Consider the following 25,260-nt stretch of genomic DNA (forward strand, 5'->3'; position numbering starts at 1 on the left):
ATGTGTTGAGATAACTTGCAACCCTTTGAAGGACTTATTTCCTGGTGTAGTGACACCATTATTGTTATTATTATTATTTCTATTTATTGTAGTTTTGTGGACTTCCGTTCATGAGGGGCCATACAATAAATTAATTTATGTGTACATTTAGTGACTGTACACCAACAGAGTTTTCTGTGAATATCTTGAGAACCGTAGGGCCTACTGTAGGATGACACAGTAATCATACGTAAGACACATACGGACACAGTAGACATATGTATGCATACATGCACATGCACACACAGGCGCACACACAAGCACATGCGCACACACACACACACACACACACACACACACACACACACACACGTACAAGCACACATGCACACAATTCAAGAATTATGAACAGACAAAATGGGGGTGGTGTTGTATAAAATATATTTTACATGTGAAATCTATGACCTAATCATGTTTTGGTACTTGTTGTCTACCAGATACCAGTGAGAATTAAGTGTGCACACACACGCCACGCACAAACATGCACACAAACACATAAACACACATACACACACACACACACACACACACACACACACACACACACACACACACACACACACACACCCACACATACAAACACACCTACACACACACACAGACACACACACACACACACACACACACACACACACACACACACACACACGCGCAAAAACACACACAAAAAAACTAAATTTGACCATGTCAGCCAGAGATATTGTCATTACAACACCTAATTTTTGCTTTTTCATCTTTAGCTAGGTAGCACTATACATGAAATGAATGGTTATGGGATGGGATGACATGGCCCTTTAAGACCATGTTAAGACTACCAGACTTGTTTGTGGTGATTTAACATATAGGAGACCACACGTAGATAAGCGTTACCAAAATATGTTTATTAAAGTAATAATGTATGCCAAACGTGAACTACAGTCAGTATCCATGAAATGGTGAGAAAATAAAAGTGTAGTGTAAATCAAGGTAAAATGTAAAGTGCAGTCTAAAGACAAAGGCAACGCATGTTCTCCTGGAGAGAGGGAACCTCGAACCCAGCCAGGTAGCCTCTTATATAGCTGGATGCCCTGATCAGCTGACTAGCAACACCTGTGCACTGAGAACCTGTGCATTGACTCCGCCCTGCAACACAGAGAGACAAAGACAGGCAAACAGAGACCAACAGTATCAAAACACCTTCCCCCATAAAGACAGAGGACCCTCAAAGAGGACCTCTGTATAACCACATAACCCCTCACCCTACAGCAGTACTCTGCCACTAGGAAATGCACTACAATGTATAGGAAAGACCATAACAGACAGAGGACAGACAAGTTACAGCTGTATCACTCACACGGGGCACGAGACAATGTGTCCGCCAACACATTGTCAGCCCCCAGAATATGCCTAATCTCCAGGTTGTAGGGCTGTAGGAACAATACCCACCGCATCAAGCGCTGACTGGGACTCTGCAAGGAATGTAAAAAAGTCAGGGGATTATGATCAGAATAGACCACAACTGGAACAACACCCCCTCCCACATAAACATCAAAAAAGTGAAGAGCCCAAATTAGAGCTAAAGCCTCTTTTTCTATGGTCGAATAATACAAAAGGTGGTCCTCCTAGGCCCTACGGTTCTCGAGATGTTCACAGAAAACTCTGGAATTCTAAAAGAATTCAGGAAGCAGTTCTGTATGCATTATTGTAACAGATGGGCTAGGTTATTGGTAAAGTAGTTGAATAGCACACTACACGTGCACACACACGACACGCACAAACACATAAACACACATACACACACACGCACCCTCACACACATGCACCCACACATACACACATACCTACATACACAAACACACACACACGCACACACAAAAACACAAAAAAAAAACTAACTTACATGCAGGCACACACACTCAATAAACACACACAAAAGCACACGTATACACAAAACCAAACACACACTCTGCACACACTCAATTACAAACACACAAAAAAGTAGGAAATGAACACAATTTGACAAGCGTGACTTATTTTTGTGGAAAAAATGTGCTGGACTGGGTGGCGGTCACTCTACGGTACATCTAGTTATAATAATAATAATAATGGGGGGGGGGGGGGTGTTGTGGTGTAGCCTACACAATGAATGTTCACATGTATTCCACCAATTACATTGTCAGAGTGCACAAAGCAAAAAGTGGATCTAGTATTCCTCTTTGACGGGTCCAGGAGCATGAAGAAAGAGGATTTCACAAAAAATAAAGAGTTCATCAAGACCATCATGAATAAGATGCAGAACACATCAATTCAAGTAAACTTATTTTATCATTTCTATTTATTGTATCTACTGAGAGAACTCACTGTAAGAATTTGTGAGATTGTTTGACCTCAGTTGTTCTTGGCCTGCAAATATTTAATGTTTGTATTGTTTGTTTGTTTTCTTAATCAGTTTGCAGCAGTTCAGTTCTCTTCAGATTTCAAGACAGTTTTCACATTTAAAGACTTCCAGGACAAGAAAGCCCTGAAAAAACTGGACGATGAACCACATATGAAAGAGCTGACAAACACACACCGGGCCTTGAACTTCACTCTGTAAGTACTGTTCTTTCCAACATTCATTCATTCATTCAGTCATTCATTCATTCATTCATTCATTCATTCATTTATTTATTATATTATTATATTTTTAAATGTAATATTAAAATACCCTTTAAATGTTATTGTATTATATTATATGATATTATATTGTATTGTATTGTATTGTATTATATTATTATATTATTACTTTACATTGTTTATTATTTGTTTGCAATGCAGGTTGAATCTATTTGACAAACAAGAGAGTGGTAGACACCCAGATGCAATAAAGGCAGTGGTCATCATCACTGATGGCAATCCTTCAGACACTGACAAAATGGGAGGATACATTTTAGAAAACTATGAAGCCCGACACATCATCCGATTTGTCATTGCGGTGTGTAATGCATGTTTGTTTTGTTTATCTTTTTTTGAATCCCACAGTGGGGTCAGAATCACATGAAAGATGATCAGTTCCTCATGCCATATCACTGCATAAGAAGTATGCCACAGTGTAACATGTGTGTTCACAAAATGCTATCACTGACATGGGATATATAAAAAGTATACATTATACATATACATTCACATTTAAAATTACAATATCCAGCTTCTAACATTTCAAATTTTCTTCCTTCTGTATGAAGCTCTGCTCACCATGTGGTCAGATCTTCTAGGAAATATGTGCTCATGGAAAAGCACAGTCATTAGTCATTCCGCAGTCATTTTATTGATAATTATTTTTCTTTCCAAAAGGTTGGAAAGGAAGTGAACATGGAACAACTCGAAAAATTGGCATCAGAGCCCAAATCCAATAATTCCTTCTACATTCAGGATTATGCTGGGCTGAATGGTCTTCTGACAAACTTGCAAACAAAGATCTTCAACATAGAAGGTAATGCCAACTCATGCAATTGTACAATGATTCTTTTGCAGTTTGAGATTGTAATGTCCTCAGTGTGTCATCCATGTTGTTCATGTTGTTCATGTTTTCATGTTCATGTGGTTTGATTTGATGTGTTTAAGGCTCTAAACAGGACCTGGCTCAGACATGGGAAAAAGAACTTTCACAGAGTGGAATGAGTGCTGAGTTTACTGAGGTGAGACAAGCGTGATTAAAAACAAAGAAAGATTAATACTGTGTGAAATATTATTTAGAACAATATAACATCCTTTTCAGTACAAATATAAATTGCTTCGCAATGTTTTTCACAACAGGACACATTGATTCTAGGATCAGTAGGATCCAATAACTGGAAAGGATCTCTTTATCAGATTAAGAATAAGGATTCACCTGAGAAAGAAATTCAAGACCCAGACATGAAGACTGACTCTTATATGGGTGAGTTCATGATTATAGAATATCTACTAATCTAATATTTTAGCACTGTCCTTATCAAACCCTTTAATACACTGCATTGAATATAGGATGTTTGAATAGATTTCCACTTGTTCAAATTTGTAATCTTATGGTTGATGTCAGTTTCAGTGTATCCTCCTCCTTGAGTTGTCTTATACCACCCAATATATTTTGTTTACTTCATTTGATTATTTGCCGGCACACAGTTAAACCTTTTTTCTGGTATGTAAATGTATTTATTAGGGCTGGGACTCGATTGAAAAAATTAATCTAATTAATTAGAGGCTTTGTAATTAATTCATCGAAATTAATCGCATTTCAATCGCATATAAATATTTGACCTGAGAACAGTGAGAAGTATTTTTTTTCACATGGATTTTTAGTATACCATTGAATAATGACTGAATACATAAGCTTAAGCAAAAAAATATTTTTGTTCAAGTCCAACAGACCAGTGCAATTTTTGCCATTAAGTGTAGCAATACCATATTTAGAAATATAGTACATTTCAGAAATTCAGGTAGCCTATATAGGTAGACCTTCTGTAAACTATAATACTTTGGGTTTTTTTTAAAAAGTAAAACACAATACTTTCAAGTACATTCAGAACATTGGAAACCCTGACTATTAGAAAACATCTCTCTGTTGCTTCACAAGCCATAACAGATCTTGTTGATTTAGCAACAGCTGGTTTAAAAAAATTCTAATTCATTTTTAAACTCTCTCAATAACCTTGGCTGAAACAATAAAGAGTTCAACCTAAAGTGCCAGTTGCACCAACAACATAATACAACATGGTAATACAACATAGTTCAACATAAAATGTACCATTTAAAATAAATTAAAAAAAAGTTCCAGTGATTGACCTCAATCCCTTCTATTCTTCCAATATCCTGATGAAAAATAAAACCTCTCCGTTGCTTATTAGGCCACTGTTTGATCAACATTTCAGTAACAACAAGCCCATTGGCCTCAGGATACCTCTATGACTACTTCTTCTACTTCTCTTTCAGCCAGTTGCTGAGACAAACTAGCCTGTTCACATTTTCAGAGCTCAAGGCTGCCCTTTTCTTTTGAACTATGTGACCTGCCAATGAGAAAAGTCTTTTGCAAGAGACAGAAGTGGCAGGGCTGCCCAGATACTTGCAGGCCAGGGCAGAAAGCTGTGGATGGGCTCCCTCATGAGTGGACCACCACTGCAGTGGGCAGTCTGTCTCACTGATGGTGGGCTCTGCCCTGTAGCGGGTCAGAGCCCCGTTGGGCCCCTCTTCATCCTCATCCTCTGTTTCAGAGTCTGAATTAAACAGCAGGAGGCTCCTCTTCCTTGCTGGCTCCTCTGTGGGTTCTGGAGTGGCTCTGTCTGGTTCTTTTAGCAGCAGTGCCTCAATGCTGGTCCACACCCCTCCTCGCTCTCCTCTTGGTAGACACTTTAGGTCCTTAGAATTAGAATCACGTTTATTGTCACAGATTTACAGAGTAAAAAGATGGGTGAAATTCATTTTCATACATGGTTCCCATAGAAAGAAAGAGGGGGAGGGAAGAAGAGGGGGGCAGGGTAAAGGGGGTCAAAAAGCAAGAGAAAAGAAAAACAAAGAAGACTATTACACGTTACCTTAAAGCGTGGGTCGAGTGCTGTAGCCACCCTGAGCCATCCATGGTTGAGTGTATCTTGGCGTTCAGACAGGTCCTTTTTAAAGGCACCCTTGAACCTCACCACATAGGCTGGGTCGTCATCTGAGACCTTCATGGTGTGGGTCAGGTGGCTGAGAGCAGGTAACACAACAGAGCATGAGACATAAGTCTCACCCCCAAGGAGCTCAGTCACATATCTGCAGAGGAAAGTTTAGAAAAGTGATTAATTATTGTGCCAATTAATAGTAGATTAAAAACAGTAGCAACGTTATACTATAGTCATAATGATATTGATATTCAGTACAATAAATTTAAAAACAGTTGGTGGGTTTTTACCTGCATGGTTTAAGGAGGGTCTCGAGCCTCTGCAGTCTGTCCCACTCTGCCGTAGTTAACATGGCGAGCTTGTGCTTCTGTTTGGCTAGAGTAACCTTCACAGCCTCTTGGTTCTTTAGCAGACGAGAGATCATAAACAGTGCTGAATTCCACCTTGTGGAAACATCCTGTATCAGTGGCTCTTTGTCTTGATCTAGTCGTGCTTGCTCCTTGTGCAGTTCGTCTGTGTTTGAGGGGCTATGTTTAAAATGCCCCACTATTTTACGACATCTTGCCAATGTGGCTGTGAACCCGCTGTCAGCAAGGCAAACTGTGATGGTCCTCTGCAACACGTGAGCAACACACGGCATGTGCTGGAATGTGAGCTGTCTCATTGCAGCGACCATGGTTCGGGCACTGTCTGTTCCGATTGTGGTGACTTTTTGTGTGATTTCCCAGGCCTCTGCCACAGACTCAAAATCTTCTGCCACGTTTTCAGCAAAGTGCCTAGTGGTGGTCTTCTGCATGGTTAAGGCAAATGAGTGAAGACGCCACTTCATGTCAATAAAGTGTGCCGTCACACCGAGATAATTTGAATTGCTTACCGAGGTCCAATGATCCCCAGTCAGGGCAACCCACTCGGCTTTCTCCAACAATAAATCCTCCTCCGCGGTGCAAAAATAAATACGATTAAAATGCGTCAATTTTTTTAACGCGCTTATTTTTGTGTAATTAATTAATCTCAATTAACGCGTTAAAGTCCCGGCCCTAGAATTTATTCAGAGCAGCAAATGAGTAGCATAGAGGTAGCATTCATATCAAATAGATAAAATAGTTAAATGTCAGTGGTGGCTCAAATCCCATTTTACCCCTTTGCTGCATGGTGTTCACATATGTGGACAGTTAAATATCTAAATAAAACAACATTTTGCAAAACATTATTAAATCTAGTAAAGCAACACCAAAGACTTTTTTGTACTTTAAAATAATGTTTCCAAAATCATTTCAGTGGGTCATCAACTCGTAACATGGTGAACGGCACTTCTGCATTCGCTTCGCGGCCCTCAATCGGCTATAACCGCACTATGTAAGTTTGCCAGATCGGTTAGCGGATCTGTAGTTCGATGGAATGAGACATAAGAAACTACAAATTTGACATGCTTCTGATGTCGCAATACATCCTACTTTCATAAAATCATGCAACATATTCTACCTTGTCTGTGGACATCGTTATTTGCAAAGCTGGTGCTGGATAAACAAATAGCGTGCGTGCGACAGAAGAAAAGTGCTTCAGTGTTGCTTTAAATTAAAATCATAATTAATCTAGGCATTTTTTCCCCGAAAGGGTTAATTCAGAGCAGCAGATGAGTAGAGTAGCATTCACTTTATCATATTTTTATGTATTGTCTTAAAGGCTACTCTGTTTCTGTTGGAAAGAAGAATGGCGTTCCTTTGTACTTTACGGGTGCTCCCAGATACAAACACAGGGGACAGGTCATTGTCTTCAGCAACATTGGAGGTCAATGGAACGTCACAAAAAGAGTTGACAGTGACCAGGTTAGTTGTGACTGGATTATATGGGCTATGGGTAATTAATATTTCTATTGAAAATGATCACCTTTGTTACAGCATTTCATTTTATGCCACAGAAAGAATAACCCACAACTGGTCATATGTAGGAATGTACTGTAGGTACACGTTTGTTTTGGATGCTAGATTTAAAAATCTGAGTACAATGATAACACTTTTGATGCTTTGCTTGAATGAGTTTGTGAGTACCTGTATGATGACTGTGGGATTATCATTGTGTTTTAGCTTGGATCTTATTTTGGGGCGGAGCTGTGTGCTGTTGACATTGACTCTGATGGCACCACTGACTTCCTGATGGTCGGGGCTCCCCTCTATTATGAGCCTCAGAGAGAGGGCCGCATGTATGTGTATGCCCTTACGGAAGAGGTAACTAGCACTTTATTTTTCTAACAGCAAAATGTGTATGTGTAACGCTCATAGCATCATACATGCTAGGTCTGTTAGCAAGTGTGTGTTTAAACAGCAGAGTTGCCTCAACCTTTTTAAACAATACAATGCCGAGACTCAGGATGAAGTAGTAAGCATTATGTAGCAAAGTGAATTACCACTGATAACTTTAAAATAAAACAAATTTGAATCACCGCACAGTGGTACGTTATAACAGTGGTTCCCAACCTGGGGTCCGCGGACCCCACTAGGGGTCGCCAGAGATTGCAGGGGGTCCGCACAATGCTGCCTGGGCTGAGGTTGTAAGGTTACCAAAATTATATTTGCGCACATTAAATGTATAAAATCCCAATAACACACCCAATTGCATAATCAAAATTCTGTATGATCCAAATTAAAACATATTTTTGTTCCACATTTAAATAGCTATGTATTACCTCTGACCGCTGAACTTATAAGTTTGTAATTAATCACTTTATTCTTTGTGTGTGTATGCGGGTAGGAGTTCGGGTAGGGGGTCCTGGCTTGTCTTAGACACAGGCAAAGGGGCCTTCAAAGAAAAAAAGGTTGGGAAACACTGCATTATAAGACCGCCACATCCGCAAACTATGCAAACTAGTAACATCCAAAAAGAGCCCTGTTGCCTCTACGTAACAAATATAATGAATGGTTTCCTGGTCTCCTTCCAGCCAAGGCACTAATCTGCATATTCCCCCACCCACAGAACAATCTGGAGAAGATGCAGAACATTTCAGAGTCGTCTCAGGGCAGGTTTGCCTCCTCCATGGCCTCCCTCAGGGACCTCAATGGTGATGGGCTCCAAGACCTGGCAGTGGGAGCCCCACTGGAGGACAACCAGAGAGGAGCCGTCTATATATACCTCGGAGACAAAACTACGGGAATTCGCCAAGAGTATAGTCAGGTAATAAATGACTCCTCTCATTTGTGTTTACATTTAAATGTGAACTACTTCTTCTTATTCACTGACACAAAACCCTCTAGAGTAGATTTTTTGTTGTGGCTTTCCTTTATGAAAACATGTTTCCCAATTAAAATATCTCTTTGCCAACTGTGCAGCGCATCAGAGCGAAAATGCTGTCAGAAGGTTTGCAGCAGTTTGGGGTGGCCATTGATGGGAAGTCCGACATGGATGGACTGACGGAAATTGCAGTGGGCGCTCGTGGACAGGTGGTTCTGCTAAAGTAAGATACAAACTTTCAATGATTGAACCAGGCCATCCACCATTTAATTCTGTTTAATTCTTTGAAGGATTCAAAATGGTATCATTCAACAACAAAGACCTATGTTTTGAGATGAAGTGAGAGATTTGTTAGATGTCAGTAATTTGTTATGGCATGTAATAGTAAGTGCAATAGAATGTGAATGAAGAAGTAGGTAGAAGTACGGCAGAGGCGTAAGAAGTTGAAATCAGATGTACAGAAAAGGGAATGTCAGATAGATATTTAATGTGGGATTGATAGTTGTGCTGAAGTGGACCTGTGCTCTTTGTTGCTGGGTTTTCTTCAGGGGATGAAATGACTCATCTCCTGCTAGGGGGGTGAACTTACGGTGCCATAATGGCAGGGCAGGTGTGCTTTTACCAGTTAGCCCCAGGTAGTGAAGCCCCCCCTGTTAGTCAGTGCTTTTATATGACGTAACCGTCCCCTATCCCAACATGCTCCACAGGTCCAAGCCCATCTTTAGTGTGTCGCCGCACCTCTCATTCAGCCCCTCAGAGATCAGCATCCAGCAGTTTGACTGCGCCGAGCACAAGGAGGATTTCCCTGTGTTCTACGTGACCGTCTGCTTCAAGATGAGCGAGCAAACCAGAAGCACAAACGGTACATTTGATGAGGATCACTAACATTGTTTCCAGAGGATTGTATGTCATCTGTAGGTTGATGTGTGATACTGTGTCATTTAAGGGTAAGAGAGTTAGTGAAATTTATTTTACAGTGTGATGAAGATCAGTCAGGGTGAGCTGTTTAGATTTTGGTGATCAAAGGTCAAAGTCACTATGACCTCACAAACATGTATGTTCAGTTGCCTCATACTGAACGTGGAGAGGTAATGGCAGTTTCCTGGTGAGTGAGTGCTAACTGTAGTTTCCTGGTGAGTGAGTGCCAATTGTAGTTTCCTAGTGAGTGAGTGCTAATTGTAGTTTCCTGGTGAGTGATGTGAGCAGTCTGTGAGCTTGTGTTTGTTAATCTCTCTGTTGCCAGATGCACTGAGCAAAGGGATTCAGTTGGACTATGACCTGGTTGTTGATTCCCAAAGACAAAACAGCCGAGGTTACCTTGCTGCAAAAAATGTCACTTTGAGAAGTGTTCAGTCAAGGCTTCATCTAAATAAGACTAAAACTTGCCAAAATCACACCATCTATATGCAAGTAGGTCACATATTTAACATGTTATCCTAACAGCTAATGGAATGATGTCAGTTTGTGTAAATCCACTATGGTATGCTTTTTATTGACCACACCACTGTCAGAATGATGGTGAATTCAGTTGGCCCAGTGAATGTCTGTCTGTCATGCCATCACAGGGCTCTCTGAATATGATCTGCCTCCCCCGAAATCCACATGTTTAATTTGCTACGATGCTGATATTAGTGCTCATGTCAAGTGGATATATTATGTGCAATAGTGGATATGTGCAATAGTGGGTATGTGCAATAGTGGATATGTGTAATATTGGCTACTGGTGGGATACTTACTGAGTCTCTCTCCCATAGAGCTGTGTAATGGACACACTGTCTCCTGTCGTGCTCAAAGTGAACTTCTCCCAAGCTGAGAGCCAGCAGTCTTTTGGGATTTTAAATGTTGACAGCAAGAAATTGGCCATGGTGGAGGTAGGCCTTGATTACCAGATGTTATGAATCATTTGTGGCTTTTATGAGAATTACTGTTCAGTAACAAAATAATATTAATAATAATACTATTTCAGCATAGAAATTCGTTTTAATTATTTGTTTTCTGGTCACCGGAAGTGGTCAGTTTTCAGTGTGTTGCTATGATTGAATTTAGTGAAGAGTCATTATAGGAACATCACAGACTTTGTTCAGTATTAAAGATAAAATAAATCACTTCTACTCTAATGCTTTTGCCATTTTTATTAGAAGTTAACCATCATACTAATGTTTGGCAGGTGCCCTTTGAAAAATCATGTGGACACAATGACACATGTGTGGCAAAGCTAAAAATGGACTTCAACTTCACGTGAGTCACTCTTTAAAGCAACATTATACAGCACCTCCCAGCCAGCGATCTGACCCACCATGGCATCACCTGAGTATGGTTTTATCAGCTGTCGTGAGTAAAATGAACTCTTATGTCTCAACAGCTCCACAGAACTGGTGTTGTTTACTGATCAGGAATATTTACATGTGAGAGTGGAACTGGCAAATGAGGGTGATGATTCTTATAACACCAGCCTCCTTTTCAAGTATCCAGAAGGCCTGTCTCACTCAAAGTTAACACCTATCAAGGTAGTAGCAACATAGACAGTTGACTTTTTTTATTCAAAATTCATCATATTTTATGTGATGTTTATTTTATCTGAGTTGTTTTGTTTTAATTCCCTGAAAGCAAAACAAGAGAGCGCTGACTCGATGTACAGGAGACCAAGACAAAACTGACCTCACCATCTGCAGTGTGAGTCTTCCTGTCTTCCGCAGTGAAAGTTGGGTAAGTGTTTCAATTCAACACACATGCATGTGCACGCACACACACACACACACACACACACACACACACACACACACACACACACACACACACACACACACACACACAGATCCCAATTGACATTGAAAGAAGGGGTTAGGAATCCAGCATTCCTTGGTAGGCATGCGCACCCATCTGGAATAAATGGTTCCTAGTTCCCTGAGTTCTTGTTCTCTCTACAGGCCATATTCAATGAGTCCTTTTACATCACCCCCAGTCTAGATTGGAATGATTTCTTTGCAATTACCATCACTGCACACAGGTAATCCATGTCACTGAGTTTTTTTTATTCACCCTCCATACATCTTCTTTGCAACAGGAGCAAAGTGGAAGTTTATCATCCGAACAAATTGTATGCTATTCCATAGTCTGTTCCTGCCCTGCATTCTGAAATCAATCAAAAATGTCCATGCGCATCTTTAGAAAAAGATTACCCAATTAAGAATCCTTGAAATGATTGTTTCTCATAAAATGTTTATTGAAGTGTTTAAAGAAATTTGTGGATTCTGAAATGTTTTGTGTATTTTACAGTGACAATGGGGGGGACTATCCTGTAACAAAGACTCTTCCTGTACGTTTTGCTGTCAACCTGAATGTGAAGTTGTAAGTCTGCTGGGTTGTCCTTGTGTTGTTTTTGTCTCCACCAAAACATATTAAACCTTGTCCACATACCACCATTACAACAGCATTAAGTTATGATTGAAAATAAACATGTTTATCAGTAAGTAATTCTGACATGCATGTCTTTGTGTTTACATCTCAAGCTGGGACACCCGCGAGGCCTCATACCTTGATTACTCATTAGAAGACAAAGGACCCAAAACACTTAGACATATGTATCAGGTAGCCTACCTTCAATCCAATGCAGCGTGACTGCAAATGCCCATGGAGCTACACATCTTTCATATCACATATTATATGTGTAATTTAGTACCAAAGTATTGCCCAGAGAATGTATTTGTTAAAGTCTTATTATCTCATATTACAGCTGTACTCACAAACTTCACAGCATTGTTGAAAGACCATCATGTCTTTAGATCTGATTCTGTTCGTCACACAACTGTTACATCACAGGTAGCCAACATGGGAAGGGTGCCTCTGCCGGTCACAGTAAATTTTACCTTTCCGACAAAACCTGAGAACCACTTTGAAATCCGTGATTACAGAATTTCACACGACAAGGTGATCTTGCATATCAATCCTACAAAAATATGATCCATCTGCATTTCATGTTCTGTGTGCTCATTAGGAAGGTAACTCAAGATAAAACATTTGTTTTTCAAGGGTAATGAAACAATCCAGTGTGATGACCCTGAGGATACAAGTACTCCGGTAAAACCACTTTTTGAGTGCCTGGATTATCTGAGGGACATTTCCTCGCTTAACCTAAGCAGATAGAGAATTGTGGAAAAACGGATTTCTAAACTAGTAACCTGTTTTAATTTCAGCAATTAAAATTTCAGCAGTGTTACCGATTTTGGTGGGCCATTCCCCTCAAGCTGTCATTACTTTTGAACTGTTGTTGATATTTTCAGTCAAGCAAAGCCTTTGTTTGTTTCACAGAACTGTACAGACTGCAAGATGGTGAGGTGTTTCATTCCCACATTAAAGATCTCTGACAAGGTCAAGTTCACACTGACCGTGGATGCTGTCTACAACCTCAGTCCAAATGTGAGTCCCCACGTCTGATTCATACTAGTCTGCATGGCTGTAATAACTAAATGATGTTAGCTCAAATGAAGGGTGTGAACCTTCCACTGACATAATAGTGTTCTTCAGGAATATACATTCTCTGAAAGGAGATATAAGGTGGAATACAGAAGTTCTGCGCAGATCACCTATAATGAAACACGTTATGTGCAGACTGGAAATGACCAAACTGTAAGTTGCTTCCATTTTAAATAATTAAATAGTTCTGATACGTACAGCTACACACAAGTGTCTGCAGTCATGTTCACTGATGGTTGTTTCACGGCAGGTTACTGGAGAAGTTCCAGACTTCCCTTGGAATCAGGTAACGCAGCGTTTGTATTCACAGTTTATGGAGGAAGGGCAAGTCTTTAAAACAACTAGGTTCGCCTATCCACATAAACCCTCATTACAAACAGATTGTTTATAAGTGGTGCGCATGTTTAATGGAATTCGTTAATCCTTTGACATAGACGGTAATATTCAGTGTTTAATAACCTTTCACGACTGTTTGACCCTTTTGTTCCTAAAAATCACTCATTACACAAACAAATTGTTTACAAGTGGTGTGCATGTTTAATGGAATTTGTTAATAATTTGACATGGACAGTAATGTTCAGTGTTTAATAACCTTTCACAACTGTTGACCCTTTTTCTCCTGTAATGTAGGGCGTAACCAAAGTTGAGTTCATTGTCCCAATCCACCAACCTCTGATCATAGGTTTAGCAAGTAGCGGAGGACTGCTACTGCTCATCATCATTGCTGTAGCTCTATACAAGGTACAGTGGGGTTTGGGTATATTGCATATGACCAATTCTATATTAGATTTTTTGATATCACTATAGTATTTCACCTTTTTTCTCTCTCTCTCTGTGTTTCTCTCTCTGTGTTTCTCTCTCTGTTTCCTCAAAAGTGTGGATTTTTCAAGCGTAAAAAATTCGGCGAAGAGGAAGATATTTACTGCGACAAGGGGATGACTCCAGACGACCCGGAGGAGGCGGCACAGCCGCTTGAGGCGAAGCCTCTCGTGAACGAGGCTCCCACAGAAAATGGCTCCTCTGCGGTGGATGGCTCCCCTGCTGGTCCCGACTCGGAGGAAGCAGAGAAAGTAGATGCTGAGTGTGAGCAGTGATGTCATCTCCTGCTTCTCAAAAGTACTGCCTTGCACTCTATGACTGAAACATCTAAATATGTATAATCCTGCTTCTCAAAAGTACTGCCTTGCACTCTATGACTGAAACATCTAAATATGTATAATCCTGCCTGCTGTACAGTAAATGCTGAAAGTAGTAGTGGTCATCATTTTAGCGTAATCATTTTTAACTTAATTGCATGATTTGAGCTCAGCGTTTATAACCTGCATGTGTCTTCCATTACTTAGATACCAGTGGATCACAAAATTCATCACCATTTTCACATTTAAAATATAAACATTTATATTTGATATGTTTGGTATGTCCAAAAATATATTCCTGCTCTCTCTTTGGACATAAAAATCACTCTGCCTAAGGGTCATCTGCCAGGTTGTGAAATAACATAAGATCTGAAGACTAAAGAGACAAGAGAGTGATTCAAACAATAAAGAAAATATAGGAATATATTGCTGTAACTACTGGGAAAGTATTCCAAATGATTGCCTCGGCCCAATTGAACAGCATTGGACTCACATAAAGAAAGTGAATTTCATTAGGTCACCCAGATGGTATATATAAAAGGTTGACCTGTATCAGAGGAAGATACTAACTAGGGAGAAGCCTTTATGGATGTTTCTTAAGTATACCTGGATAACTGTTGTGTGTATCATTTTAAACATGTTAAAATAATACTTGAATGTATTTTGTACAGTTTCATAATTTAGTGATATTGTAATGTTTGCAGATGCCTTTTGAAGACTATCATTGTCCAAGCCTGAGTTTTAGTGATAACTTTTTTTGTTGTGTGGGTTGCAGTGCCCATGGCTCACCCGAAGCAACCACTGTTATGAATTAAAAGCTTTTTATACAGTGGGAATTGATTGTGCAGGCCCAAGTTCTTTCTCTTCTCCTTGTTGTGGCATTAGAAGATGCACTCTGCAAAAGCCTTTTTGAGCTCAAAGGAATAAGTTGGTACCTCTGTGTCTCAGCCTAATGTACCTGCCAATGTCTGATATCATACATCCCACTCACTTTAGCTATATAAAAAAAAAATCTGTTAGCGTTACACAACTGCAGAAGGCTTCGAAATGTGGCGCACTGGAGATTCACAGCACATGCACAGACGTCATAGTGACGAGTAACGTTATGTACATTGTGTCCCCAGCACTTGTCAAATCAAAATATATGCCAATGTTTATGTCTCCAGAACGTTTCAAACCAAACTGACGCCCATGTTTAATACAATTATTTTAATACAATACTACTGAGACAAAGAAGTTTGAGTAACATGTTAGATTCAGTAGAGGAACACCGGGCAGTGAATTGATAACACAAGAAGGTCAAATCAACACTGCCTCACCAGAGGTAGCCTACAGATCAATTTGGTTTAAATCTGAATGGTTGGATGTAAACTAACTAAGAATGTCAAGGCATGATTTCAGTAATTCATAAATATAAATCAATAGAGGGTTTTCTGTGCTAGTTTTCATTTTACAAAAATTAAAATGAGAGCACAATTTAGTAAAATGAGCACACCATTTACTAAAATGTGTGCACGATTTAATAAATTGTGCTAACAATTTAATGTGCGCACGATTTACTAAATTGAGAGCACAATTTAGTAAAATGAGTGCATTATTTAGTAAAACGATTTCGTAAACTGTGCACATGATTCAGTAAAATGAGTGCACATTTTCTGGATATATTCAGGGTTCCGTACTGTAGCCCTACTTTTGAATGTTTGTTTTGTATCTATTCTTTTGTTTACTTTTTGTGCAGTTGAGCGATTGTCTGACAAGGGCATCACAAGGGCATTTTTTTCCTTTACACTTTTGACCTCTGCCTTCGAGTGGGTACTGTGATCTTCGGTATGTTAAAACAGCAAACTTTGATTTTTGCTACCCCAGAGCTTACTTGCGATGCAATTTGCCATAGGTAATTAGCTGTAATTAACACCCGGATCTCCTTTTAGAAGATGGCAGCTTTGGTTCCTTTTTGTAAAAGGGGGAAAAAAAATAGAACCGAATAAAACCGAAATAGAAGAAGGGTTCACTGGCCAGAGTAGCCTTCTAACTCTTCTCCTTCATTGAGGGTTTTTTTGGCAATCGGAGTACATTACCACCATCTGCTGGACTAAGGTGTAATGGCATGTGTACCCTGTAGCCTCGTTCTGGCTGCCAGGTGAATAAGGCGAATTGGAGTTGAGAGAGATCCGTTCACCAATATTCGCTATGCCACTGGGTGGCAGTAAAACACATAATAATTGACAACATTAGGGGTAAAGTTCATTTTGAAGTTAATTTTTGTATTTACAGAATTTCCTCCTGGTTACTTCATTAATGAGATGGTTTTTTCAGATTAGGGTGACCAGACGTCCCGAAAAATTCGGGACAGTCCCGATATCCAAGCAGTTTTCCCGAATCCCGAATCCTGCCCTAATTGTCCCGAAAATTATACTCAATCAGAATACCGAGTAGTTATTTTCTGATAAACATTAAAAACTGTCCGTAGAGAGTCTGAATCGATTGCATGCAGCCCCCGACGGCAGCTAAGTGTCTGGATGCAGCCCGGCTACTTTGTTTCTTTTTGACGTTCTATAATTAGGCGCGAATATGCACTGATTTCGCGAAGCCGAGGACATTGTGCAGGCAGCGCAGCAGGCAGAGCCAGCGTGTGTGCAAAAAAATACGTCGGAAGTTCGGCCTAATGTCCATTCTAATTCTAATGATCTAATGTCAATTTAACATAATCTACTTAATCTAACAATTATTTTGTATTCTTACTCAATGACCCATAATTTTGGCAAGACTTGTTATTAGCGTTAGGCTATTATCCTTATTCTGAAAGGTCTGATTTGCACTGTTACGCAGTCATTGTTTTTTTTTTTTTTTTTCCACAATGACATTTTGAGTTCATGATTTCTCTGTTGTATTTTGAGGCAGACTTGATGTTTGAATAAAAATGTGTTTTGGTACAGGTTTGAAAATTCGCTGTAAGCGCATTTCAGTCAAAATAGATGCCCGACAAGTGCCCAAAAAGCATTGCAATATGGCTGCCGAGTGTAGAGACTTGCCTAAAAGGACTTTGGTTTAGACAGTGATGGTCAAAAGTGTTGACCCATGCTCATTGAGCTCAACGCAAATAAAACCAGCTAATAGGCTAACTGAAATAACACTCTAGGTGAAGGTATGTGATGATGTGGGGCTATTTTAATTCCAAAGGCCAAGGGAACTTTATCAGGATGCATAGTATCCTGGATCCATGAAATAAGTGGCCTTTAAAAATAAAAATCTGCTTGCCTCTATGGGAATTTAACATACATAGGGGTGCCAATACTTATGACTCCTGTATTTTAAGGAAGAACATTTGTTTAGTTATGATACATTATTCATTCACAAAGAAAATTGGTGTCCTTAAAGGTTGGATATTTTTTTTACTTAAGGCATTAAGATCAATTTCCAAGAATTTATTCTATATTCCTCTTTTAAGTTAACTTCAGCATGGATGCCAACACTTTTGACCATCACTGTAAGTGAGTGTCACACATATAAATCACAGATTGTTCAGTAGGCCTATATCTGTATAACCCCCCAACAAATTCTACCAACATAGTATCAAGTAGCCTATTGGTGCAAAGAAAATTAGGCAGGTCTTTCCATACCTCAAGCAAGAAAAGAAACAGTGCAGCACAAAGAGGCAGAGCATTTTTCGGTCACATTCAGCGCATATGTTTGCATTTAGGGCAGGATGCCTGTGAATTTGATTGGATAGACATTTTTGGTTTAGGTTACCACAGACTGTGCTATCAGATTTCTTTTAAATTTATGGTGAGCTGTTCAGAAACAAAGCTTCAGCTTCCTGTAGGAGAGGAGACCCCAGGCTGTGCTGGATGGACAGTTGAGGACTAATTTGCAGAACGGCATTGTGTCCTCCTTGCCTCAGGGTGGCAGTAACGTTCTGTAAGAACACCAGAGTCTTCTGGACACACGAGATAGAGAGTTATGTTCACATCGCTAGTTTCACACTACTTCACATCACATCCCTCAAGTAGCCATCACCAGAGAATGTCACTAGTGGACGTGTTTGTCAAATCGCCGTTCTAACCCCTTCATTTGCGTTTAGTTGTTTTTACCTTGATAAGAGGACAATCATAGCCTACCCAGCTGCCCGTTCAGATTATGATAAATGTTAAGCGCGACTAACTAAATACGAGGGTAACTTAGTTGTTAGCTAGCTTAAAGTGAGAGTCATGCCTCATGCCACAGTTTGTTTTAAAACATCGTGGGGATGCAATTGATCAGGTCTTCTGTAGAATTTAGTCAAATAATTTACTACCTGTCTTTAACTTTGCTAACTCACGGTGGGAAATGGCATTTGCGAACTTATTTTCCAGTCCACCAGGGGAAGTGGATTTTAACGCATTAGCGTCTACACATCACAAGAAGTAAGTTCATAACTCAATATATCACTATTTTACTTTCTACTGTATCTTTAATATACAGTCATCGTTGACTTTAACCAGATAATGTGACCGAGGCCTGAGTGACTATGCTGTTGTGTTACTCAGGCAATTTCTTCCATTGAAGTTTATCAAAGTCTCCTTTCTGATCAAGCTAAAGTCACCTTCTCTGTGGGATAGGTTTAGGTCGGACCAGCCATATCAGAATCCGAAGAGGCACTATGAGACCCCCAGGAACACAAACCCAAAGAAAAGAAGGAGAAAGAATGTGAGTTCTTAACTGTGTCTTTGACAATACATCATTCTTCATCATTCAGAACCTATGTTAGAGGTTGTCTTCATGTCATATTGCAATACAGCATTCAGTTTAACCTTTAACATTTTTACCCTCAGAACGTTTCAAGAGGTGATGCTAGGAAGGGGTATGAGTCAGAAAAGGAAAGAGGACATCAGATGGTCCCATTTAAATATGAAGAGGAGCAGGCAAATGTCCATCACAAGCTGAACCAGTGTCACGTAAACAAGGAAACCAAGCTTCCTGTAACCCCACAAAGCAGTTTGGGGCCTAGTTCTGAAGGTGGGTGTTGGTTGTTTACAACTTGGATTGTAAGAGGAATAGGCAGATTACGAGATGACTCATCTGGTTGATGTTCGAGTAAATGTGCTGCTAAGATTAACAGTTTTTGCCTTGTTGTTTAGGTCACCAGAGGAATGGACAAAGGGTCAACAAGAGAATGCACTTTGCCAAAAACAATATGCACAGAACAAACATGAACGAAGATGTTCATAAGCGACAGGGCTGGGATACCAACAGCGGTAAAGGCTGTGTTTTTGATGACAAAAAAAGGGCGAACATGTCAAAACGGAGCCACCAAAATTATTATTTCAACCAGAGATCCGAAGCTGGATCGAAGAAAGGACGGGACAAGTGGCAGACGGTAAGCCAACAGTGTCCATCTTGTGTTAATGGAATAGCCTGATCAACCTAGCCTGAACTGGTCTCCTACTGCGGCCCCTCAGGGTAGAGCAGTTTCAAATTTAATGGCAAACACCATCATAATATTCAGACACTCTAAAGAACACCATCATAATATTCAGACACTCTAAAGAACACCATCATAATATTCAGACACTCTAAAGAACACCATAATAATATTCAGACACTCTAGAGTAGCTGAGAGCTGTATTAGGACTGCTACATTTTCTTTCAGAACCAGTGCCAGTATTGCAGTATTCTAGGTAACTTGAAAGAGAATTCGGTTTTCCGTTTCTCAAGGTCACGAGTACTGTCGGTACGAAAACAAAAATGGAAACAATCGGTTCTACCTACAGTGCTACACTCTGGGGGCATGAACATGGGGGCTGTATGCTAAACACACATGGAATTAACCCACTGGAGAATTTTGCTGGGAGAAATATTACAATTAATAATGTTTTAATCTCAGTAAATGAATTAAACTGCTGGTTCCAACAGAATATAGCACTATATGGATATGTCTTAAGGCACTTAACAGTTCAGCTTGTACTTGAACCTCTTAGAGCAAGAACTAAAGTCACACGGGGGCCAGGAAAAACTCCCTTTATAAGGTTTCTTCCTGATAAAAGTTTTTCCTTTTCCTTCCTGATAAAATTGAGTTTTCCCTCCCTTGCCTTCTTGTCACCTTAGTGCTTTTGTATAGATGTACTTCAATACAGACACTACACTTCTGTTGCAAAGTGATAATGCAGCATCTGTTGCCCCAAGGCTTGGTGCCAGGGCTGTAGTGAACAGGCTGCTGGAGGTTGGCTCTGCAGGATGGAGAAATCCCATTGGTGTACAGTCCTTAGAGGGGCTGGCAGTTTGGCATCTTTTAACGTGATGTTTTTCTCGTTTTTGTGCTTATCCTCCAGGGGAGACACAGGCCCCAACGGGAAGAGAGGAAGCCCTTCATGACGCAGGAATTCAAAGAGCAGAACTCCATAGACGTGAATGGGCGTCTCTTCTGCAAGCACTTTCTCGGGGATAGGTGCCTAAAGGTGAATCAGCCTTGAGACATGTATGAGGGAGAGAGTAATTCTGTAAAAATAAGTGTTCCATAGAGTAATTCTGTAAAAATAAGTGTTCCATGTGATTTGCACTCTTTTGTTGGATCAGATTGGATTATTTATTTATTTGTTTGTTTGTCTGTCTATGTTTTAGGGTGATCAGTGCCAGTTTGTGCACTCCCATGACCTCGGAGGTTTTAAGTTCAATGGAGTCTGCAAATTTTATGTCCAGGGCTGCTGCTTGAAAGGAGACAATTGTCTCTTCATGCACAATATCCTTTGGTCTCATTTTAATGTGGTCAGCATCAGCACCCAAAACATGACTGTATGTTTCTAAGTGCCCTCTTAAATGTTACAGCTCCTTGACTTTTTTTTTGCACAAACCTTCCCCTGCAAGTTCTTCCACACAGGCAGGAAGTGCTACCAAGACAACAGCTGCAAGTTCTCTCACGATGCACTTACTGAGCTGACCAAAGGACTGCTGGACAAGGTCAGTACTTGGACTGATACGATTTATAAACATCCAATTATGTCATATCCTAGTTGCCCTCTGTGAGGTGTCCCAGAGCATGCACTGGGCTAACAGGTGTGTTTTCTTGTGAAACTGAAGTCTATGGTGGTTTGCCACACAGTCAGACATGAGATGTTAGTCTGAATGTGGGCTGTAACCGTTCAACATGTGGACGGTGAAGGCTAAACTTGGACATGTTTGTGTGTTTACTACAGTTCCTTGAAGAACAAAAGGTGGCTCGTGAGACTTTGGAACCTGAAGCCCAACAACCGGAACCCAAACCTGCTGTGGACTTTGTGACAAATCCTGTAAAGTGTGTAACTGAAACTGCCACAAACACACATAGACCCAGTTCAGACAAGCACCAGTTGGTGTAGTTTCTGGCCAAATGTCATTGCCTGTAGCCACTGCATGTGTTAACACTAGATCAGGTTAAGGTGAAAAGAAAAAAGAGCAATACTGCTTCCTTCACGATCTAATGTATTAATGAACTGATGTTTCGGTCAGTCAGTCCTTCATCAGAGTATTTATGATGAAGCTCTGACTGACCGAAAACGTCAGTTCATAGTGTTGCGCTTTGCTTTTCCTCTTCTCCTAAGTTGCTTTGGTGAAGTAGCTGCACCTGCAGTACAAACTATCAAGGTGTGCAGTGCAGTGCCTCTCCATCATGAAACACTAGATCAGGCACCATATTTATACCAGCAGCACAGTGAAGCTCTCGTGTCTATTTGTTTGTTTGTTTATCTATGCGTGCTTTCTCTTGTGTCTATTTGTTTGTTTATCTATGCGTGCTTTCTCTTGTGTCTATTTGTTTGTTTGTTTATCTATGCGTGCTTTCTCTTGTGTCTATTTGTTTGTTTATCTATGCGTGCTTTCTCTTGTGTCTATTTGTTTGTTTGTTTATCTATGCGTGCTTTCTCTTGTGTCTATTTGTTTGTTTATTTATGCGTGCTTTCTCTTGTGTCTATTTGTTTGTTTGTTTATTTATGCGTGCTTTCTTGACTGCCCTCAGGTTGAGTTTCTACAGCACGGCTCCGGCTCCTGAGCAGCCGCCCGTGTGTCGGTTCAGCTTTGGAGCGAAGGACAGCGAGTTCACTCCGGAGTCTCCCGCCTCTACCGCGCAGGCTGCGCCCTCTACACCTCAAACTGCCCCGTCACCAGACACCTTACCAGCGCAGACTCGCCCTCCGATGTGTGTAACACACACACACACACACTTAAACATACACACACGCACACCTTACAGAAAACTAAACCTCCTTTAACTCTGCCGTTTTTAAACTATATGTTTGCAAGATGTGTGCATATAGTATTCTTTTCCACTTACAGTTGTAGTAACTCCATTAGTGGATCCTCTCACTCCATTGCATCCCTTTTTAATTGGATCATCACTTCATCAAAACAACTCTATATCAATTATGTGATCATAGCCAAACAATGCCAAACATGAGCTTTTCTATGTCATTATTTTAGCAATTAAGATGACCTTCACCTAGTAGTGTTTGTGAATGCTCTCCTTTCTCCAATTCGCAGGTCAAGCCTTTTCAGCTCGACTCCGTCTCCTGTGTCCCGGCCTGTGTGTCGGTTCAGCTTTGGAGCCAACAATGCCGACTTCACCCCAGATCCTCCCAGCTCTGTCCGCCAGCCTGACCCCTCTCCTGCCAAGACAGACCCAGCAGCGTCCGCTGGACCCGATCCGGTGCCCGACTCCCGCACACCCCTCAGCGCCTCACCACCGTCCCCCTCACGAGCGCAACCCGGCGGGCCAGGCACCACCATCTCCTCCCTTCCCTCTGGAGCTGGAGACGGTCCAATGGTCAACACGGAGATGCCCAGTACCCTAACGCCTCCTGGTAAGGATCTGCCTTCTGAAACGCTTCCGCTGTGATCTTATAACAGATTTACGTAGCTGTTAAGAGATGGACAGGTGGGGTTCAAAAGGCCCAACAAACACATAACGTTCAGGGATGGTTCCCTAAAGGTTCAAAAGGGGCCCTGTAATTTGCATTCTTTGTGTCAACAATGTTAAATGGTCAAGTTCCTGAGCGCACTGTGGCATGCTTTTATGTGTTGGTGTCCAGGTCCCACTCCCTCAGTCCTAAGGACCCTCTTCACCCCTCTGAGTCCGTGTCGGCCCGATGATGAGGAAGAGGAGGATCTAGAGATGGGATGTAGTCAGGATGCAGGCCGAAGTTGCACTGATGCAGGTAACTGACATCAATACCTGTATGCAGCAGTTCACCTGCCAAATCTTATGTATTGTGCAGATTTTATTTTTGCAGATTATATTTTTTTAAAGCTATAGTAACCTGAAACGTATACATTAACTTTGTCTTTCTGTTACTTATACTTAGTCTGCAAGTTGGCTGGATTTTTCACCTTCATACCTTTTTAATGTTTAACCATTTTTGTGTTTAATAGTCCTTGTTTATGACTATTAAACTAACTTAATGGGACACCGTCTCTCCCAATAGACACACCACTTTTACAAAAATATCCATGTTTATTTATATTTGCTATTTGAACAGTGAATCTGATCAGTCTCTGTGCTTGTCTTGTGTTAGCGCCTAGGCTCTGCACTAAGGATATTAGTAAGGTCAAAGACAAGAGTGGAAGTCACACCGATGCCCCACTGGTGGCCCCAGACCAAGTGCTTACCCTGAAGGCAGAACCAGACCTGGTCAAAGAGATGAAGAAAGAGGAAGAGGAGAGAGAGCCTCCGACCGCCCCTTTAAAGCCGGTCCCCTGCTCCACCTCGACCGCCCCTTTAAAGCCGGTCCCCTGCTCCACCTCGAGAGCCCCTTTAAAGCCGGTTCCCTGCTCCACCCCTTTAAAGCCGGTCCACTGCTCCACCCCAACCATCCCTTTAAAGCCTGTCCCCTGCTTCACCTCGACCGCCCCTTTAAAGCGGGTCCCCTGCTCCACCCCGACCGCCCCTTTAAAGCGGGTCCCCTGCTCCACCCCGACCGTCCCTTTAAAGCGGGTCCCCTGCTCCACCCCAATCACTAACCCCCGCAAGTCCTACAGACCCCTCACTGTGGACCCTCCACTCCTCCCCTTCACTGCGTACCATGCCCAGCCGCCCCCTTCTACCTCTCCCCGGGATGTCAGTGCAAAGGCTCTCACTCCCAACGTGGACTCCAACTCCCAGAGTGCCGTGCGGCGCCGTGCCCCTCTCCGCCCTGGCGCAGGAATGTGCACGACGCAGGCAGAGTCCCAGGGTCGGCACAGTCTGCCAGTGCAGACTCTCACGTGGTCTGTGCCCTCGACACACTCCGTCTCACGGTCAGCACTACAGAACAGGAGTCTGAATTCTGAACTGGACCCTTGATGAAGGTTCAAGGTCGTATAGGACTACCACGAGGCACAAGCAGCTGCCTCTACACCAACCTCACTAGTGGACCGGACTACTGACACTACACAGAATGTCTCGGTAATCATTCAAATCACGGCTTATTTTTTAACAATAGTGATACTTTTAAAAAATGTCAGCTTTATTTTGTGTCGTCTTGGACATTGTGCTTTGCGATGTTTGAGATATATGTAACAAAAACAATAAATGAACCACAGTGGGAGTTTTGTTTTAATTGAATATAAATTAAAATGACAATTTGTTTAACTGGCTTTCAATAACTTCGTTTTCTCATTTTCTCACAACAATGACCCTTTCCGTTGACTGTAATGCAACAGAACAATTTCAGATTAAAGTTTTAGCCTTTGAGGAGATCTACATTAAACTCCAACCCTGTGTTTATACAGTAGTCTAGGCAATCTGTGAGAAAGAATCACCCAACCCAAAACTAATTGCAACAGAAATTATTTTGTTGTATTCAGTTCAT

General features: G+C 41.1%; 2 protein-coding genes across 2 annotated transcripts in view; both read left to right on the forward strand.

Annotated features, from left to right (window-relative positions):
- The window catches only part of LOC143132168 (integrin alpha-M), a 34,080-nt gene extending 18,777 nt beyond the window's left edge, over nucleotides 1-15,303 (forward strand). Inside the window, exons 6-31 of the mRNA XM_076291526.1 lie at nucleotides 2,199-2,329; nucleotides 2,468-2,610; nucleotides 2,836-2,992; nucleotides 3,352-3,490; nucleotides 3,622-3,695; nucleotides 3,814-3,937; nucleotides 7,317-7,459; nucleotides 7,718-7,858; nucleotides 8,604-8,801; nucleotides 8,957-9,081; nucleotides 9,566-9,720; nucleotides 10,102-10,268; nucleotides 10,613-10,729; nucleotides 11,026-11,096; nucleotides 11,221-11,365; nucleotides 11,466-11,564; nucleotides 11,786-11,865; nucleotides 12,135-12,206; nucleotides 12,368-12,446; nucleotides 12,678-12,785; nucleotides 12,888-12,935; nucleotides 13,167-13,274; nucleotides 13,383-13,484; nucleotides 13,582-13,617; nucleotides 13,962-14,072; nucleotides 14,207-15,303. Of these exons, the coding sequence (XP_076147641.1) occupies nucleotides 2,199-2,329; nucleotides 2,468-2,610; nucleotides 2,836-2,992; nucleotides 3,352-3,490; nucleotides 3,622-3,695; nucleotides 3,814-3,937; nucleotides 7,317-7,459; nucleotides 7,718-7,858; nucleotides 8,604-8,801; nucleotides 8,957-9,081; nucleotides 9,566-9,720; nucleotides 10,102-10,268; nucleotides 10,613-10,729; nucleotides 11,026-11,096; nucleotides 11,221-11,365; nucleotides 11,466-11,564; nucleotides 11,786-11,865; nucleotides 12,135-12,206; nucleotides 12,368-12,446; nucleotides 12,678-12,785; nucleotides 12,888-12,935; nucleotides 13,167-13,274; nucleotides 13,383-13,484; nucleotides 13,582-13,617; nucleotides 13,962-14,072; nucleotides 14,207-14,425 (3,092 nt within the window). The 3' untranslated portion in view covers nucleotides 14,426-15,303. The remainder of the gene's footprint in view (nucleotides 1-2,198; nucleotides 2,330-2,467; nucleotides 2,611-2,835; nucleotides 2,993-3,351; nucleotides 3,491-3,621; nucleotides 3,696-3,813; nucleotides 3,938-7,316; nucleotides 7,460-7,717; nucleotides 7,859-8,603; nucleotides 8,802-8,956; nucleotides 9,082-9,565; nucleotides 9,721-10,101; nucleotides 10,269-10,612; nucleotides 10,730-11,025; nucleotides 11,097-11,220; nucleotides 11,366-11,465; nucleotides 11,565-11,785; nucleotides 11,866-12,134; nucleotides 12,207-12,367; nucleotides 12,447-12,677; nucleotides 12,786-12,887; nucleotides 12,936-13,166; nucleotides 13,275-13,382; nucleotides 13,485-13,581; nucleotides 13,618-13,961; nucleotides 14,073-14,206) is intronic.
- A 3,156-nt stretch (nucleotides 15,304-18,459) lies between these two features.
- LOC143109764 (uncharacterized) lies at nucleotides 18,460-25,167 on the forward strand. The gene is made up of 12 exons (XM_076272590.1): nucleotides 18,460-18,870; nucleotides 19,066-19,153; nucleotides 19,279-19,462; nucleotides 19,585-19,823; nucleotides 20,776-20,901; nucleotides 21,065-21,182; nucleotides 21,291-21,400; nucleotides 21,637-21,734; nucleotides 22,434-22,613; nucleotides 22,955-23,274; nucleotides 23,503-23,628; nucleotides 23,986-25,167. Exons 1-12 carry the CDS (start codon nucleotides 18,794-18,796, stop codon nucleotides 24,750-24,752), a joined length of 2,433 nt encoding a protein of 810 aa, XP_076128705.1. The 5' UTR covers nucleotides 18,460-18,793; the 3' UTR covers nucleotides 24,753-25,167.
- Nucleotides 25,168-25,260: the final 93 nt, after the last annotated feature.

The sequence above is a fragment of the Alosa pseudoharengus genome, unplaced genomic scaffold, assembly GCF_046254945.1.
Source record: "Alosa pseudoharengus isolate Yale_2024_CS ecotype anadromous, Long Island Sound unplaced genomic scaffold, YU_APseudo_1.1 YU_APseudo_1.1_scf_1, whole genome shotgun sequence".
Lineage (NCBI taxonomy): Eukaryota > Metazoa > Chordata > Actinopteri > Clupeiformes > Clupeidae > Alosa > Alosa pseudoharengus.

Excerpts from the sequence above, each read along its gene's own strand:
- LOC143109764 (XM_076272590.1), top strand. The coding sequence starts at position 18,794 with ATGGCATTTGCGAACTTATTTTCCAGTCCACCAGGGGAAGTGGATTTT. Across the intron at positions 18,871-19,065 it reads GCGTCTACACATCACAAGAA|GTTTAGGTCGGACCAGCCAT; the intron begins GTAAGTTCATAA and ends TCTGTGGGATAG. Across the intron at positions 23,275-23,502 it reads CAGTACCCTAACGCCTCCTG|GTCCCACTCCCTCAGTCCTA; the intron begins GTAAGGATCTGC and ends GTTGGTGTCCAG.